The 16,802-nt window shown below is 40.7% G+C and overlaps 1 protein-coding gene across 1 annotated transcript in view; it reads right to left on the bottom strand.

Moving 5' to 3' along the window:
• LOC128743759 (klarsicht protein) overlaps positions 1-16,802 on the bottom strand; it is a 505,034-nt gene that overhangs the window by 32,737 nt on the left and 455,495 nt on the right. The window contains exon 8 of the mRNA XM_053840420.1: positions 7,641-7,985. Within this exon, the coding sequence (XP_053696395.1) occupies positions 7,641-7,985 (345 nt within the window). The remainder of the gene's footprint in view (positions 1-7,640; positions 7,986-16,802) is intronic.

The following is a 16,802-nucleotide window of genomic DNA, read 5'->3' as shown; positions in this document are numbered from 1 at the left end:
TTTTTGTTAACAATGAGTGAAATATTTTGCAGGGTGGTAGACGTACGTCTGTTCTTTCTGAAAATATATCACTTGTTTATATTACACGCGCTCAGTGTAAAATGGTGTCGAAAGAAGCGAAGGTGCGAAAAGCAATTGCGTGCGGTCGCAATGAAAATCCGGATCTCTCGCTAAGAAAACTGGTCAAAAAGCTTGGATATCATCCAAGCACTGTTCACAGTGTTTTAAAATCGTTCGATACTCGCTTGACAACAGCTAGGAAGGAGGCAAGTGGAACAAAAACGGATCTGAGGAACCACCACAAGGATGCGAAGGTAAAACAAAGATTACATTCGTGCACACTTCTAAGCAACGACAAGCCATGAAGTCTTTCAAGGTGAGGACTGTACCAAACCGTAATGATAAGCAAAATATTGCGGCCACAAAACGCGCTCGTAAGCTTTATCGCGAATATTTAACGAAGTTTCCATCCGTTATAATGGACGATGTAACGTATGTCCTAGCAGACTTTAAACAGCTTCTTGGTATGTCTTTTTATACTGCCATGAAACGGAATGGCGTTGCAGAGCATTTTAGGACAAAGAAGAAAGCTAAGTTCCCCAAAAAATATTTAGTATTGCAGGCCATGTGCAGCTGTGGTCGAGCAAGCAAAAGTTACATCACTACGGGAACGGTTAACAAGGAAATATACCGTGAAGAATGCCTGCAGAAACGATTGTTACCGTTCCTACATAGCCATGATGTACCCTCGCTGTTTTGGCCTGATTTGGCATCCTGTTACTACGCCAAAGATGCTTTGGAATGGTTTGATGCTAATGGAGTCCATATTGTACCGAAGGAGGCGAATCCACCTAACTGTCCAGAGTTACGCCCCATCGAGCGGTATTGGGCTTTGGTGAAGAGAGAGCTGTCCCAGCACAAACAACAAGCAACAACTATAGATAAATTCCGAAAATCTTGGACAAACGCAGTTAAATTGGTTGCCAACAAGTCTGCACTGACCCTCATGGCAAGGATAAACTCCAAAGTTCGCCAATTTTTCATGCAGACCAAATAAGTAATGTTAATTTGTTTGGAAATTATTAACGATACACACATAAATGATATAAAATTGTTTCCTGGATTAAACTTCTAGCAAATTTGTTTTATTGCAAAATTGAGGTGTCCAGATTTTGTTACGAACAAGCCTTAAGACCTGTATAAATGCTAGTTGCCATCGAGTGCTGGCATCTTTCTTACCGATAAAACGCCATACTAGCACAGTTGCAACTGGTTTGTTGCGGCAACCCGTATATGACTAATTTCAGTTGCTAATTTGAGTTGCTGCAACCAGAATCAGTTAGCTGAAAAAACGGCAAGGCTACTGGGAAGGACGGTATTCTGGCTGAACTTCTAAAACCGGGGAGAGAGCGGTTTATTCAGTCCACCGGATCATTGTTGGGATCTAGGCGGAAGAACAAATGCCGGAAGAACTATCGACGCATTACAATGCTCAATTCTGCTTATAAGGTGCTTTCTCTTATCCTGTAGACTATAGACTCTTAGCGGAGTCCTTCATCGGCGAGTACCAAGCTAATTTTCGTGAAAGTCACTCCACAACAGATCAGCTGCTTACCTTGCGTCAGTTACCAGACAAGTTTTGGGAGTACAACTTGCAGACTCATAATCTGTTTGATATCATCGATATCAGCCGTTGAGCAATGGAACAGACCTTTAGGCCTTTTAGTCAGAAGCAACGAGCTTGAGACTAGCCATTAACACACCCAAAATGAAGTACATGGTGTTGCTGGTAGGGAAGGTGGGAGTCCAAACGGTGTTGGTGTCGAGAAGGAGCTTGATGGGAAATGATATGATGTAGTTGAGGTATTTATATACCTTGGTACGCTCGCAACATGTGACAACGATGTAAGCCATGAAGAGCAAAGACGAATTGCTGCCGCGAATCGGGCTTTCTACAGATTACGCAACTAGCTAAAGTCTCGTAGTTTGTAAATTCGCACAAAACTGGCGCTCTACAGAACACTAATCCTCTCGGTGGCCCTGTAGAAACATGAATTATGGACGTTAAAGCAAACTGATCGGCGAGTGCTTGGGGTTTTTGAGCACATAATTCTGCGATCAATATTACGCATAGCGCACTAGATCACCGTGTGCGACGGACACGATTTGACATGTATGAAAAACAACAACAAAAACTTATCCTCAAAACTTATAGTATAAGTTAACCCATCTCAGCCATGTTCACAGAACAACTAAACTGTACTTCGGATGCCATCTTGTTTACGTTGACAATTTCTTTCTAACAAAAAAATGCATGGTCAATCGCTGACGCAACTTGCTGATGCTGCTCTCCTCGAAGCCTCGTTGAAAACAATGTTCCTTCTCGGAAGCGACGGTGCGTTGTCGTGAATGTTCCTGAATTCACCTTCCATTGTGTAACTTAATGAACAGAAGTTTACACACAAAGGTTGAAGTTAGCAAAGGTGAATCCCTGCGAGTTCTGCCGGAGAATACATTTTGATGCTGCAATCGTGTTTGTCAGAAACGTCCTAGAAAGACCCGAGAAGTCTGTTCCATTGTTGTGTTTCATACACTATTAGTTCGTGTCCGTCGCACGCGGTGACCTAGTGGGCTATGCGTGATGTATGAATTCCGGCAGTTTTCAGATAGCAATTCAACATCCAAAACGATACGTTTTGTAGTGGAGCTTATTTAAGAAAACTAAAAATCAAACATGTTTAATAACTTTAAATGAGTGTTTGTTCTTTGCCGAAACTGGTCGGCGATATGGTTCCAGTTAACCGAAACTGCTCGGTTAAGTGAATCGAGAAGAAGGGGACGTGAATTGACACAGCGAACGAATTTGATACGTGCGATTGTCTCCGTGATCTTTATCGTACTGAACATTTATTGCTCTCTTTAGTATTAGCTGAGATTGATTGGTATTGTATTATATTGAGTGTAAGATTGATTTGAATACAATGTACAGTCGATATTTGTATAACGCGGATAATTGGGACCGCGTTATATGAAGCGCGTTATACAAGTACACGTAGCATATGGAAATTGAGTTAATTGGGGCTATACCCGAATTTTACGAAATTTTGAATCCACACGACTATGGTTCCTTTGGGAAAGATGTCAAGTATATATTTTTCCATCTTACAGCTGCTTGGTGAGACAGAAAAATCCCCTCTTGGTCTTCCAGAGCTTCCGGAAAATCCGCTAAATTTTCGTTTCTGTAAAGTCTTCTCATAGCTTCAAAATTCTTTTTAAAGTCCCTATGGCTTTTTTTTTGTATGCCAGAAGGGCATTGGGTTAAAAGGCCACTGCGACAGTCTTAATGATCGTCTTTTGTGGCAGGCCCCTATGGCTTATTATTTGGCGTAATATAAGTAAAGTAAACAATTCGTGATATTGAGAAGCCATCCGAATCCGGACCAAATCCGGAATATCCGTAAAAGTGGTCAACGAGCGAAAATTTTTCTTTGAGTTCGGAATTATGTTCATTCAACCTCGAATTGAACAATGCGAAATAGGAATATAAATTCAGCGGTTTGTGACTCAACCTGGCCACCATAAAATGCATCGAAAGATCCGACATTAAATGATTAAAATTGATGATCAAGGGCATCGAACTGCTTATCGCGTTGACGAAAGCAACAAAGTTTTCGTAGCCTGTTCGCTCTTACAAGAAGCTCCATTCTAAATTGCCCAGGAAAAGGTGAAAACAAAAGCAACAATACTTTTCTCTCACTTTTTCTCAGGCAAAACCCATAAAAATATTAGATACCGTCAACGTGGATTGCGGAATGGCCATGGCTAACAACGCTGGTTAGATTTTTGTTAAAATTTTCCCAAAAGAGCGCAATACCTGGTGAAGAGCTTATACAAAAGTTGATATATTTGCTATTAGATTTGTAAATATGGTAAATGTTACCGGTAGTTCAGTTTACTATACCACATCTATCTAATTACATTAACGAAATTGGTAATTTCAACAAACTTGCGAAATAACCTCGTTTATTTGTCAGCGAACATTTGCAGTATTAGCATCATTTCTGTTTCTGAATCCAAAATGTTTTATTTCAAAGCTTTTTCAAATTGTAGCGCGGACTTCAACATGAATTTTCATAGACTAATCTCAAGTTTTTAGTCTTGACCTTGAAATGCGGTCATACATATATATTAATGACTACTTGTCAAGCATAGCTACCAATACCCCCCCCCCCCTTCCTTTCCGCTCTTCCCCTCCTTCACAAAAAAAAATTTCATTTCTTTCCCCTACCGTCCCTTCCTCAATTGTAGAACCATCGTTTCAAAAAAATGAATTTTCACTTATTGTACACTTTGACAGCAATTTTCCAGTGAACGTTTTGGCGGCCATGTCGAGTCGTGAGCGGCCTATTTAGTTGAGGATTGCTGAAATTCCATTTCATTTTGAACTGTTACAAATTAAAAACATTTGCATTTTCGGTGACCAATTCAGGCAATTTTCTCCCGGTGAACCATCCAACGGCCAAATTGAGTCACAAATAGTCGAAATATACTTCTAGTAGACTAGTAGGCTAAACTATAGACAAATTACACTCAAAATATTCAGGATATATTCTGAATTTTCCGGAGGACCACCTTACGGCTTCCTAAGGTCACTTATTTATTACATTTTTGTAACAATTACCCGTCCTTAGTTACTTCAAAAATATTTTACCAATTTTAACCAACTTTACCAATACGAAAATTTCAACGGATATTCCGGAACCTCCAGCAGGCCAACCCGTAACTTTGTGGTTTCCGTATATCACTTAGAGAGTCAACTGTTATATGCTCTACAACTTCTTAAAAGACAACACGGTCGTATCTGTTCAAAATCGCTCAAAATTCGAGTTTAGCCCCAATTAACTCAATATCCATATGCTACGTGTATTTGTTATACGCGGAAAACCGCGTTATAGAAATATCGTGGTACCCGCGCTATAGAAATCCGCGTTCTACAAATCCGCGTTATACAAATCTCTACTGTATATATATAATGAGTAAGGTATATAAGCGGTATGCATTTATGTAGTTTTAAGTAGAATAATTATTAGGATTTAAGATTTAGATTAATTCTTTTAATGTTTTGCATGTTTAGATTATAAGGTTCAAATTTAATTTCGAGGAACGCAACAATGAGATTTGACCTTCTATAGAAGGACTTTTATTGTCAAATGGCTAACACCCTGTATATGCGCTGCCGAGGACGACGTACGTTCAGCTGGAGTCCGAGGAGATTGGAGAACAGATGCCCAAGATCGTCGCCCAGAATAGTAAATATATAAGGTTTTACCTACTAATTTTGAAATTTAATTTTAGATTTTTTAGTTTTTCATTCTTTATATGGTTTAGGCAAAAAGATTTTACAAAAGTTTATTTATTTTTGCACTGTTTTGGTTAAATTGTGCTGAATTTCATCTTATTTTTATCTAAATTTGATCATATTATAGATTCAATTCTATCCTTCTTCTTCTTCTTCTTCAGCATAGAGCTGGGGTGGCTCGTGCTGTTTCAAGCACTCGTCTCCGTTCAATTCGGTCTGGGGCCACTCGTCGCCAATTTCCTAGTCATTTCAGAAGTCGCAAATCGCTTTCGACCTGGTCCAGCCATCGTACACGTTGGGCCCCCCTGTTCCTGGTGCCGGGAGACGCGCGTTTGTTTCCGTTGAGCCTCTTCCTTTCATGTATTTGGTCTTCGACGCATTTATTTTTAGCCCAATTCTCCTAGATTCCGCTTTCAGGCCGGCATAGATTGCCTCCACCGTCGCAAAGTTCCTAGCTATGATACCGAAGTCATCTGCAAAGCCTAGAATTTGGCTACCCTTGGTGCTAGGACATTACTATCTTCCATGGGCGCTCCTAGGTTAATTTCCGATCCGCCTCCTTCTGCGCCTTCGCCATTGAGGTGTTCGTCGAATAACTGCTTTAATCTGTCGACCACCTCGCGCTCGTTTGTGCTAAGATTCCCTCCCTCGTCCCTACACAGGTCAGGTTTCGGTGTGTTGCCCTTCCGAGTTTGGTTCACCTTCTCATAAAACTTGCGCGTGTCATTAGCGCGGAATAGTTGTTCTAATTCTTCGCGATCTCTGTCCTCCTTTTGGCGCCTTTTCTTCCTCAGGATCGTGGTCAACTGATTCCTAGCTCGTCGGTATTTGGCCAGGTTCTCTCTAGTGGCAATACTTAGATAATTTTGAAGATAAAATTGAAGTTTTGACGCTACTAGACACATACCGGAAAGTGTTGGAAGCGTAAGAATCACGAGCTACAGACAATGCTTGAAGAGAGACTCCCATCGTACAACTGGCGAAAGTCGGCAGGCTACGGTGGGCCAGACATGTCGCAAGGATGCCGGACGAAAGTGCGACCAAAACGCAAACCAAACAAGGTCGCGTTGAATGGGGATGATTTTTCTTGTTATTCGGTTTCGGTTTTGTTTATTTTTTTATATTATTACATTATGTCAAATGTATGTTTTGTGGTTTCTGATATTTATGTTCAGTTTGATTCAGTTTTACCTTAACTTCGCCTAGAAATGGATTGCATTCAACTTTATTAATTTTTCAATTTAGCTTGTTTCAGGTTTAGTATTTAAAATTCTAGTTATTTTTACATTTTGTCTCGCGATATGGTTCAAATTTACTTTGTATTATTAAATTATTCATACCAAAATGACATAATTTTCTTTGTTTTCTATCGCTTTTACAATCATTTTTATGTCTTTCTTTGTCTATTATTTCATCTCAATTTTCTATTCAACTGTCATTGCATAAAATTTTGTTATAAAATTTCGATTGTACGATTCTCGTATCGCACGTATCAATTCTAGAAATGGGTGAGGTTGAAGACAACTTATTTTTCATTTTAACAAGACTTATAGTAAGTATTGTTCAACATCAATAGAAAATTGATGAACATACTTCTAATTCTTATTTACACCATTATTCACTATTTTCGTACGAAGCGATGTCCAAGGTGTTCAAGGTAAAATGAGTTACCATTGATTTTGTGAATTTCAAAAGCAGTTTTTTTGTTTGAAATAAAAATTCTGTTCATGAAAATACATACTCTGTATTCAGATTGGCAAGAACGATGCAGTGAATACATTTTTGAAAACAGAGCCCCTCTTTTGGGCCCAAAAATTGCTACCGAAATTGGGCTTTCTGATGAAAAGGTAATAACTGCTCATTTCCCGTTAACGTGGATGAAACATTGGTTTCAGATCAACATCTAGGTCATGTTACAGACTTTATACCAATCATATGTTTGAGTTCGATCACGGAAGTACATTCGCTGCCAAACGTATGAAAACATACGAGTAAAAACATTACACCAACTAGGTTGTAAAGTCCTATTCAAGAACAAAATATCCTATTCAAGAGAGCAAAATAGTCCCATGATCGAATGCTTTAAAGTCCATAATAATGCACCTCTTACCGAGAGCATTTTAGAAAGCAAAAATAAACGTAACACACTATTGATGACATGATAGAAGCTGACAACTTCATACGCAGCCAGTTGTAGGTCGAATTGTCACCGAACAAACGAACAAACAGTAGTAAGCAAGCAAACCAACGAACAACGTGAACAAACGTGAAAATCACTCACCTCGATCCGGTTGATCTTGAGATTGCTCATCACTTTCTCCACCTTCCGATTGCCAGCACTGCTCACGATACTGTGGTTGACGTTGCTGCTAATACTGCCACCGCCGACACCGCCGCCGGTTGTTGCAGCGTGATAGCGCTGATGCTGCTGAAGCTGATGCTGCAGTTGCAGTTGCTGATGCTGATGGTTCTGGTGGTGATGGAGATGATGGTGATGGTGGTGATGGTTGTGGTGCAGATAATGAGGGTTCTTCACAACCGTTTTGGGTGTCTTTGCGAAAATTTCGTCCCGCACAAGCGTTTCGGCATGCAGCACTAACCTTTGAATCGAACTCGTCGCATATTGCTGCTCGTTGCGCGGATGATGATGGCCACCAGAGATGAATGAAAATAAAGCAAGAGAAATATGAATCAGAAACAAGCAAGCAAACTGACTGGGTAAAGAAGAAGGAAATAAAATCAAAATAATCGTTTGATAAGATAAACCCGCTGTATTAACCGTGGCTTTGTCAAAATTTTAATGTCACCGCGTCGAATGTTCGCCGGGAAAGATGAAATCAAACACTGACTGACTGACTGACGGATCGGACGGGATGACGTGAGCGTCGACGGCTAATAAGCGACAATTATCCGCCCTTGTATCGGTGTGTGCGCGAAAACGCCAACAGCTGGTAGTGGTATCACAAGCAAGCAAAGCTACTTCAGCGTGTCAATTTCAAACCGCGACTGAGCCACTTTAGCAGTGTTTTTACCCCGACTTACCTACCGCTCCGTTCAGAAGTGGACCGGCGCGTGGTGCGGCGGCCGCGGCGGCGAGCGCCAGCTAGTTGTTATTACGATACGTTTCTAGTGTATATATGTATATCGCACAATCGCGTCTAAGAAAAATGCGAAACTCGACTGTGGGCCGGAGTAATTGGTCCCTTGCTTGATACCAAGAAAAGAATAATCTTTGACGCAAAGAATTATTTATTTGTTTTTTTTTTGTTTGATTGTCGTGGTTCAGAAAATTCTGGATAAATTGTCACGATCACGTAGCCTACCGTTACGTCCACCAGTCAGTAGTACTAAGCAATCGCACAATGGGTCGTGCTTTTCACCCGGATTTACTGTATACTGAAGGGGAGAACGGCTTTTTGTGTGCTCAAGCAAGAGATAAGATAACGCCGTTTGTAGAGTGCACATAGCCGTAATATCTAAGTGTACAACATATGGTTTGGTTTTGCAAGCAATATCACGCGAAATTGCGCTGTTCGACATTTTGCAGCAATGAAAGCACAACAAATTGCACGTTCGCCGGGTAACGTAGGCGAACGGCACCACCAATGATTGATTTGTGGTTCGAAACCGAGCGGTTGGGCTCCGCCCGCCTACACAAGCATCGCTATCACTTTGCTTTGTTTGACCCTCGCTCGAATGTCACTCGGAGATATCGAATGAATGGACCCCAAGTTTACACAACTAAAAACCCCAGAGTCATCACGTTTCGCGCGATGATGTCAACCGTCCAGAGAAAATACGAAAAAAAAAACAATCTTCAACAACATCTCGCGCCCTGCTTGACTTAAGTACGGTCATCCGGGTGTCACATTCCGTCATCTCAAAAGGGTCATAAAAAGCATAGTTTTATTCGGTGGAAGAAACAGGCGACTTTCATTATGCTTTATGAGTTTTTTGCTCGCTGACTGTCACCAGTTCAAGAAACGATAAACTTTTTTTTCTAAACTAGTATAATTTCACCGGGAAATGTGAACACTGCACTGGCACTCACTGGTCTGGCACGGGCTATTCCGATTCGCTACGCAATGCCGTGCTGGCGCTGTCGGCGCTGTTCAGTAGTTTCAAACGAGCGTGAAGCTGACGAAAATCAGTGACCGATTTTCAACCACCGGAATGTGGTTTCAATTTCATGCTCGCACAGCAGCCAGCAGCGGCGTCGTGATACTGTGGCGGTGATGCAGATCTAATTTGACGGATTGAGTCAACAATTTACTTCGTTTTTCAGGATGGAAAATTACCCATCGAAAATGCATCCATCGCGTGCATTGGAATCGAAGAGCAATGATTTAAAATCGCTTGAAAATGATGTTTATAAATAGTTTATAAACCCAAAATGAACCCAACATAAAGTATTGAACACTCTCTGTCTCAAGCAAGATCTACATTTTTTAGTTATCTGTCAAAATCGATAACTGCCGCCACTTTTTACGGCACAGTGAGAATGAATTGGACGCCTGCTTTATTCATTTTCGATAAAACTATATTAACATCAATATCAAACGTATTCTATTGGTACCTGAACACGGGTATCAGTTTTATAAATTACAAATTAGTGCGGCAAAAAAAAGTAATCATCAAAAATGCAAATCAAAATTAAAAATTTCGAATTATAAAAGATATTTGGATCAATAAAAATCAAATTTTTACAAAATCTATTACGTGAAAATCTATACTGATAATGCAAAAAAAATACCAAAAACACAAGAGAAACAGATAAGAAAGCAGATAAAGATAAGAAAGGCACTAAATAAAAAAATAGGCGAAGGAAAAAAGACAAGAATAAAAATACGATAAATAAGAAAATAATGAGCAGGAAAGACAAGAACACAAGCAAAGCAATTTAATCCTACTACACCAATTTATAATTATTATTAATTAATTTATAGGAAAAGTAAGACAGCCAAGAAAGACGAGGAAAACAAGAGGATTTTTCAAAACTATTACAAAGGTTTGAGTCGAGGGTCCGAAAGTTAATAATTAAAAGATTACCTCAGAAAACTCGCATCGAAATTTCCCGATTTTTCCGACCTTAACTTTTTTTTAAATCTCTTGAATCTAGCACGAAGATTAAATGGACAGTTTTTAAAAAAATGAGAATGCTGAAAAATGGAATACTAGTATTCAGGAAAAGATTTCCACGGTACAGAAAACATCTTCAAGAAATCGGAAAACATATGATCGAAATCGTGAAAAATTTCTTTTTGGCAAAACTGTGCAGCGACGCTCGCAGCTCCTTCAAGAATTATTTTTAATTTGTCCATGACGGAAGGAATTTTCCCGCGTGTGTGGAAGACTGCTGCAATTGCACCTATCCATAAAGCAGGTAGTGCCCATGATGTCGCGAACTACCGTGGTATTTCGATCCTCAGCTGCCTGCCCAAAGTATTGGAAAGCCTTATCCACGACTCACTCTACCCGAAGGTTGATCACATCATTTCTGAATGGCAACATGGTTTCGTGAAAAAACGCTCGACGACCACCAATATGATGGCATATGTCTCTTCACTGAAAAGCGCACTTGAGAAGCGTCAACAAGTCGACGCCGTGTATGTTGATTTTGCTAAAGCCTTCGATAGGGTACCACACAATTTGATGATAGCGAAGCTTGACAAAATCGGGTTTCCTGAATGGCTGACACGATGGATACTATCATACCTTACTGGTCGTAGTGCATTTGTTCGCGTAAATGGAACTAGCTCTATTCCGTTTGAAATACTCTCTGGACTACCCCAAGGAAGCCACCTGGGGCCGCTGTTATTTGTTCTTTTTGTAAACGATTTATGCTCAACTATAAGGTCTCCTAAGTAAGTATATGTTTGCCGACGACCTAAAGTTTTTTCGAGTAGTTACATCGGCAACTGACTGTAGTGCCATACAATCCGACATCGACTTGCTGTTAAATTGGTGCTCGCTGAACGGGATGGACGTGAATGTTCAAAAATGCAACGTCATCTCATTTTGCAGAAATAGACGCATAATTTTGTTTGATTATAAAATGGAAACTGTCAGTATTACCCGAGTCAATTCTGTTAAAGATTTGGGCATTCTGTTGGACAGCAAATTATGTTTTGCTCAGCATGTTGCAGTTATTACCGCTAAGGCTTACGCTATGCTGGGCTTCATTAAAAGGAATACGCAGCAGTTCGACGATATCTATTGCCTGAAGTCGCTCTACTGTGCGATCGTACGCAGCATTCTGGAATATGGTGTGCTTGTATGGGCACCCTACCATACTGTCCATATCAACCAGATTGAACGAATCCAGCGTCACTTCATTCGATATGCTCTGCGAATGCTGCCCTGGAATGATCCAATTCGTCTGCCTCCGTATGAACACCGATGTGCTCTTATACGCCTACCTACTTTGACCAACAGGAGAACTATGTTGCAACGCTTGTTTATATACGATCTTCTGGAAAGTAATATTCATAGCCCGGAGCTGCTAGGCCAAGTTCGGTTCAACGTACCACCTAGGCATACCCGACGAGCGGATTTCTTTAGACTGCCGTTACATCGTACTCTCTTCGCCCAAAGTAATCCAATTGACGCGTGTTTTCGTGAATTTAATATTGTGTCTGACTGTTATAATTTTAACGTAGCTAGAAGTACCTTTAAACTTAGAATAAGCCTTTATTAAGAACTGTCTGTGCGACATAGTCGAAGACCAGTAAATAAATAAATAAATAAATAAATAAATAAATAAATAAATAAATAAATAAAAATTTCCATCAAAATAAAAGCTATAAAACGACAAAATTAGCAAAAAATTGCAAAAATGATAAAAATAAAAAAGACAAAAATAACAAAATGATTTAAATGACAATTCCTGAAATGGCAGCACTCCGTCAAAATGACAAAAATAATAAGACTAACACAAAAATGTCAAAAAAAAACAGAGAATACAAATATGCCAAACATGACAAAAATCTATACCTATAAAAATGCATTTCTGTCTGTCTGTCCGTATGTTCCTTAAAGAATCGAAAACTACTGAACTGATCGGCGTGAAAATTTTCATTTAGGGGTTTTTGGGACCAGAGAAGGTTCTTATGATGGTTAGAGACCCCTCCTCCCACTAAGAGGGGGGCTCCCATACAAATGAAACACAAATTTCTGCATAACTCGAGAATTAAGCAAGCAAATGGAAATTTTACATGTGGGTGTTTTTAGAGACAAGAATTTTGTCTGTGGTGAATTGAGACCCCTCCCCTCTTTAGAAGGGGAATTAAGACCCCTCTTCCCTTTAAGAGGGGGGGGGCTTCCATACAAATGAAATACAAATTTTCCCATAACTCGAGAACAAATCAAGCAAATGGAACCAAATTTGGCATGTGAAGGTTTTTGGAGGCAAGAATTTTTTCTATGGTCAATTAAGACTCCTCCCTACTTTAGGAGGGGGGGCTCCCATACAAATAAAATTCAAATTTCCTGATAGCTCCAGAAATAATCAAGCAAATGGAACCAAATTTGGCATGAGGGTGTTTTTAAAGGCAATGTTTTTTTCTATGGTGAATTGAGACCTCTTTAGGAGAGGAATTCTATCCCCTCCCGCTTCAATAGTGCGGGGGAGGGGCTCCTATACAAATGAAATACAAATATCCTCATAACTAGAGAACTAATCAAACAAATGGAACCAAATTTGGTATGTGGGGGGTTTTGGAGGCAGGAATTGTTTTTTATGATGGTTTAAGACGCCTCACCCCTGTGGTAGGGGGATAAAGACTCTCATACAAATAAAATAGAAATTTTTGCGTAACTGTAAAACTAATCGAACTCGCGAAATTTTAGACTCTTTCATAAAACATTAGTCAACAACACGACCACCAAAAACTATCAATAGTAATATTAGATGATTCAGTGCGAGACGGCCACAGGTCGCGAATGTTGCCGGCGACCTTCCCTCGTCAGTAGAGATCACCTCTATCTAGCAGATTGGCTGAAACGTGGCCAACTACCGATTAGCAGATTCTGCGTCAGGATGGTACGTGTGGAGTAACCTTCTAAAGGAGTTTCGCAATCATCTGCTCCTGGCACGTTCGCCATGGTTCGCACAGTTCCCCGCAAGGTTTCCCGCAAACAGTAAACACACACTGCAGAATCCATCAAAAAGTGCCGGTTGTGTTTCGGTCTCCTATCACAGCCATTGAAGCCGTCTGATTTTGGTAGCAGGCTTATCAATGCCATGCTTCCAGCGTACTTGTTCGGAGGTTCCAAAACCAGAGCTTTTATACAAGAGCCTTGGCTTCACGGAATTCTTAGCCATAGGCATAGCAGCTACCGAGGATTGCAATTCTGTTAACTAAAGAACGAAATTTTCTAACTATAGAATTCATACATCGCCGTCAAACTGGAAGTACCAACGACTACGGGAAATCACGACCTTGTCGTGGTGTCCGCGTACTTCCCGGATGATAAAGACGCGTGTAGGGATAAATATGGAAGAATCCTGACGGAGACAGAGTCGGCGTTACAACGCGCGAGGCCGTGTGCAGATTTTGCAGCTTTTTTTTTGTATGCCAGAAGGGCATTATTGACAGTAACAGTTTTAATGATAATTTTTTTTTGGGGTAGGCTCCGATCGTTCTACAGTTTATGGACTGCTCATACCCATTGATGGAGTTGAGCTAGATAGTTTTAATCCTGCACCCCAATTCGGTACGACATGGTTAATATAATCAATGACCTTTTGGGATTTGGATCTAGGAAGGAAACTTCCGAAGAAGGTATGCCTAGATAAAGCAAGATACGCGTTATATTATATTTATATATTAGGTCCGTTTAGTAGGCATCATAACATCGTGGTGCTTAGACGATAAGTTTTACGTCGCCGGCCCAAGCAATAGTCTCAGCTGTAAATCTTATGAACAAGTGCATCAGCCACCAGTGTCCAAAGGAAGGGGAAGAGAACTCTTTGTGGATATTCTTTGGTCACCTAAATCGTCACCGACGTATCTCTCAACGGTGGTGTGAATTTTCTGCTTGAAAGCATTAATCGAATCTAGCTTATTGTGGTGTAGTTCATTACATTTTGGAAGAGAGCCGTAATGATTGAAACGAAGGACTTGTAATCGAAAGCTCTTTCAATATCAAGAAAAGCACAAAGCGCCATTTCCTGATATTTTAATGATTTCTCAATTAATGCCACTACACAGTGCAGTGCGGCTTCCGTAGATTTGCCGTGTTGGTATGCATGTTGAGTTTCATGCAATTGCGCATAAAGTTATTTGTGATTTTCTCCTTCAACTTGACAGCGTTGATGTCAAACTTGTTAGTCTGCAAGCCTTATGCATGGTTTCTCTTTTTTTCTTGCTTGGGTATGAATACAACCTCTACTTTTTGCCAATTCTCCGGGATATATGCCAAAGTGAAACTGGCTCGAAAATCGTTGATGAGCTCGGCCATTATAACGATAATCTGCCGATTTGCCGTAAGAAAATGAGTAGAATACCATCCGGACCTGGAGAATTGGTTGGTTCAGAAGAGCTAAGTGCCCATTCAATCTAAGTCTCTGTAAATAATGGGCGTGCTCGATTTTTTCTTGACACTTCACACTTTGCATTTAAATAAAAGAAAAAAAAAAAATAAAAATCACGCAAATATTTCTGAACAGCGAATCGAGTTCTCTACAATCAGGGATTGTTCACTGGAATTGTTAACATTTTTCTCTAGTTATCACTAAGCGCAAGGCCCCCCGAAGCGCGAGGCTCCGTGCGACCGCACAGGTTTGTCGGCCTAAACGCCGGCTCTGGACGGAAATTTCCGAAAGGTGGAAGCAGCACTACAATGAGCACCTAAATGTCGCAGAGGCAGATAGCGGAGGGAATAACTACATCAGTATAGCAGACGATGGAAATGGGGCGACTCCCACTCCTAGTAGGTGAAGTGACCGACGCCATCAGGTGGCTGAAGACCAACAAGGGCATCGGCAAAGACGGCATCCTGTTCACCAGCCCAACCGAAGGTACAATGAATCATGAGGGCTTCAATATGCGGGGCAACGTGCGGGCTTCGATAAATCCAGTCAATTTATTTGTTTCGCTGATAATGTCTAGCCGGAAGGACGTTTCAAACGGTTGCTGAGCACTATGCTATGCTGAAACGTGAAGCAGAGAAGGTTGTATTGATAGTGAATACCAAATATCTCTTCGATTGAGCTCGCAGAGGCAACTTGAAAGCACTGGCCGCGCGTCGTTTGGAGAGATATGTGAGAACGGTATATAAAGGAGAAGGATGAACCAGGAACTGGCGTAGCTTTTCGGCGAACTCAGTATCTAGAAAGTAGCTAGAACTGAAAGGGTACAATAGGCAGAAAATGTTGGGAGAATGCCGGACAACAACCCCGGAAAAATGTAGTTCGCCTTGAAACCGGTAGGTACCAGACATACTTAGGTACGCAGCGAACTAGATAGTTAGACCAATTGGAACTATTATTATGGTTCGTCATCATGCAATTCTATATGTTGGAACTATGTCTAGGAAGTGTGAGACATTCAAGAAAATGGGGACAAACAGCCATGGTATTACAATGCAGGTCAAATCTTAATGGACGTCGCCATCTCAACGGTGATATAACAGAAGGGGATATCACAGCAGGAGTGCCTACAAACGATTAAAGCATGCCGGCTTTTTATCTCGAAGAGATCCGTCGAGAAATCGGCCAGCTGAAGAATAATAGAGCCGCCGGAAAGGACCGACTCCTGACAGAACTCTACAAAAATGATCAAGAACCACTAGCAATTACACTTCACTGGATAATTCCAAGAATTTGAGAGGAGAAGAATCTACCAGAGAAGTGGAAGGAATATGTGGTTTATCCCATCTATAAAAAGGCAATTTCTGTAGTTACCGCGACATTTGGTTGATCAACGGCGCCAAGATGCTCTCCCAGAGTTTGTTACGTCGTCTATCCCCAACAGAAAGAAAACTCGTAGATCAGAATCAACCGCGTTTTACGGGGAGCCGTGCTGACTACGGAACAAATTTTCGCTCTCCAACAAATTCTCTACAAATGTCGGGCCTAATCAATGCGTCTAAAATCAAATATATGATAGAAAGAGTTGCCTCCCACGAACAGTAACTGTCGACGGCGATGAACTGGAAGTGGTTGATGAGTTCATATGTTTGGGATCTCTGGTCACCGTCGACAACAATACGAGCTTAACGAAGTATTCAAGCTGGAACTTGAGGCTACTTTCCCTTCCGCAAGACGCTTTAATCCAGGAGCATATACCGCCACACAAAGCTGACGAGGTAGAAAAAGATAATCAGACCGGTAGTCTTCTACGGACTTGAGACTGTAACTTTGCTTATAGAAGATATATGTGCACTTGTTGTATTTGAACGAAATGTGTTGCAGACTTTTTTGGTGGAGTATAAACGGATA

This window comes from Sabethes cyaneus, chromosome 3 (genome assembly GCF_943734655.1).
Source record: "Sabethes cyaneus chromosome 3, idSabCyanKW18_F2, whole genome shotgun sequence".
In the NCBI taxonomy this organism is placed as follows: Eukaryota; Metazoa; Arthropoda; class Insecta; order Diptera; family Culicidae; genus Sabethes; species Sabethes cyaneus.
The sequence above is the reverse complement of the archived record's forward strand: the minus strand, read 5'-3'. Positions and strand labels throughout refer to the sequence as shown.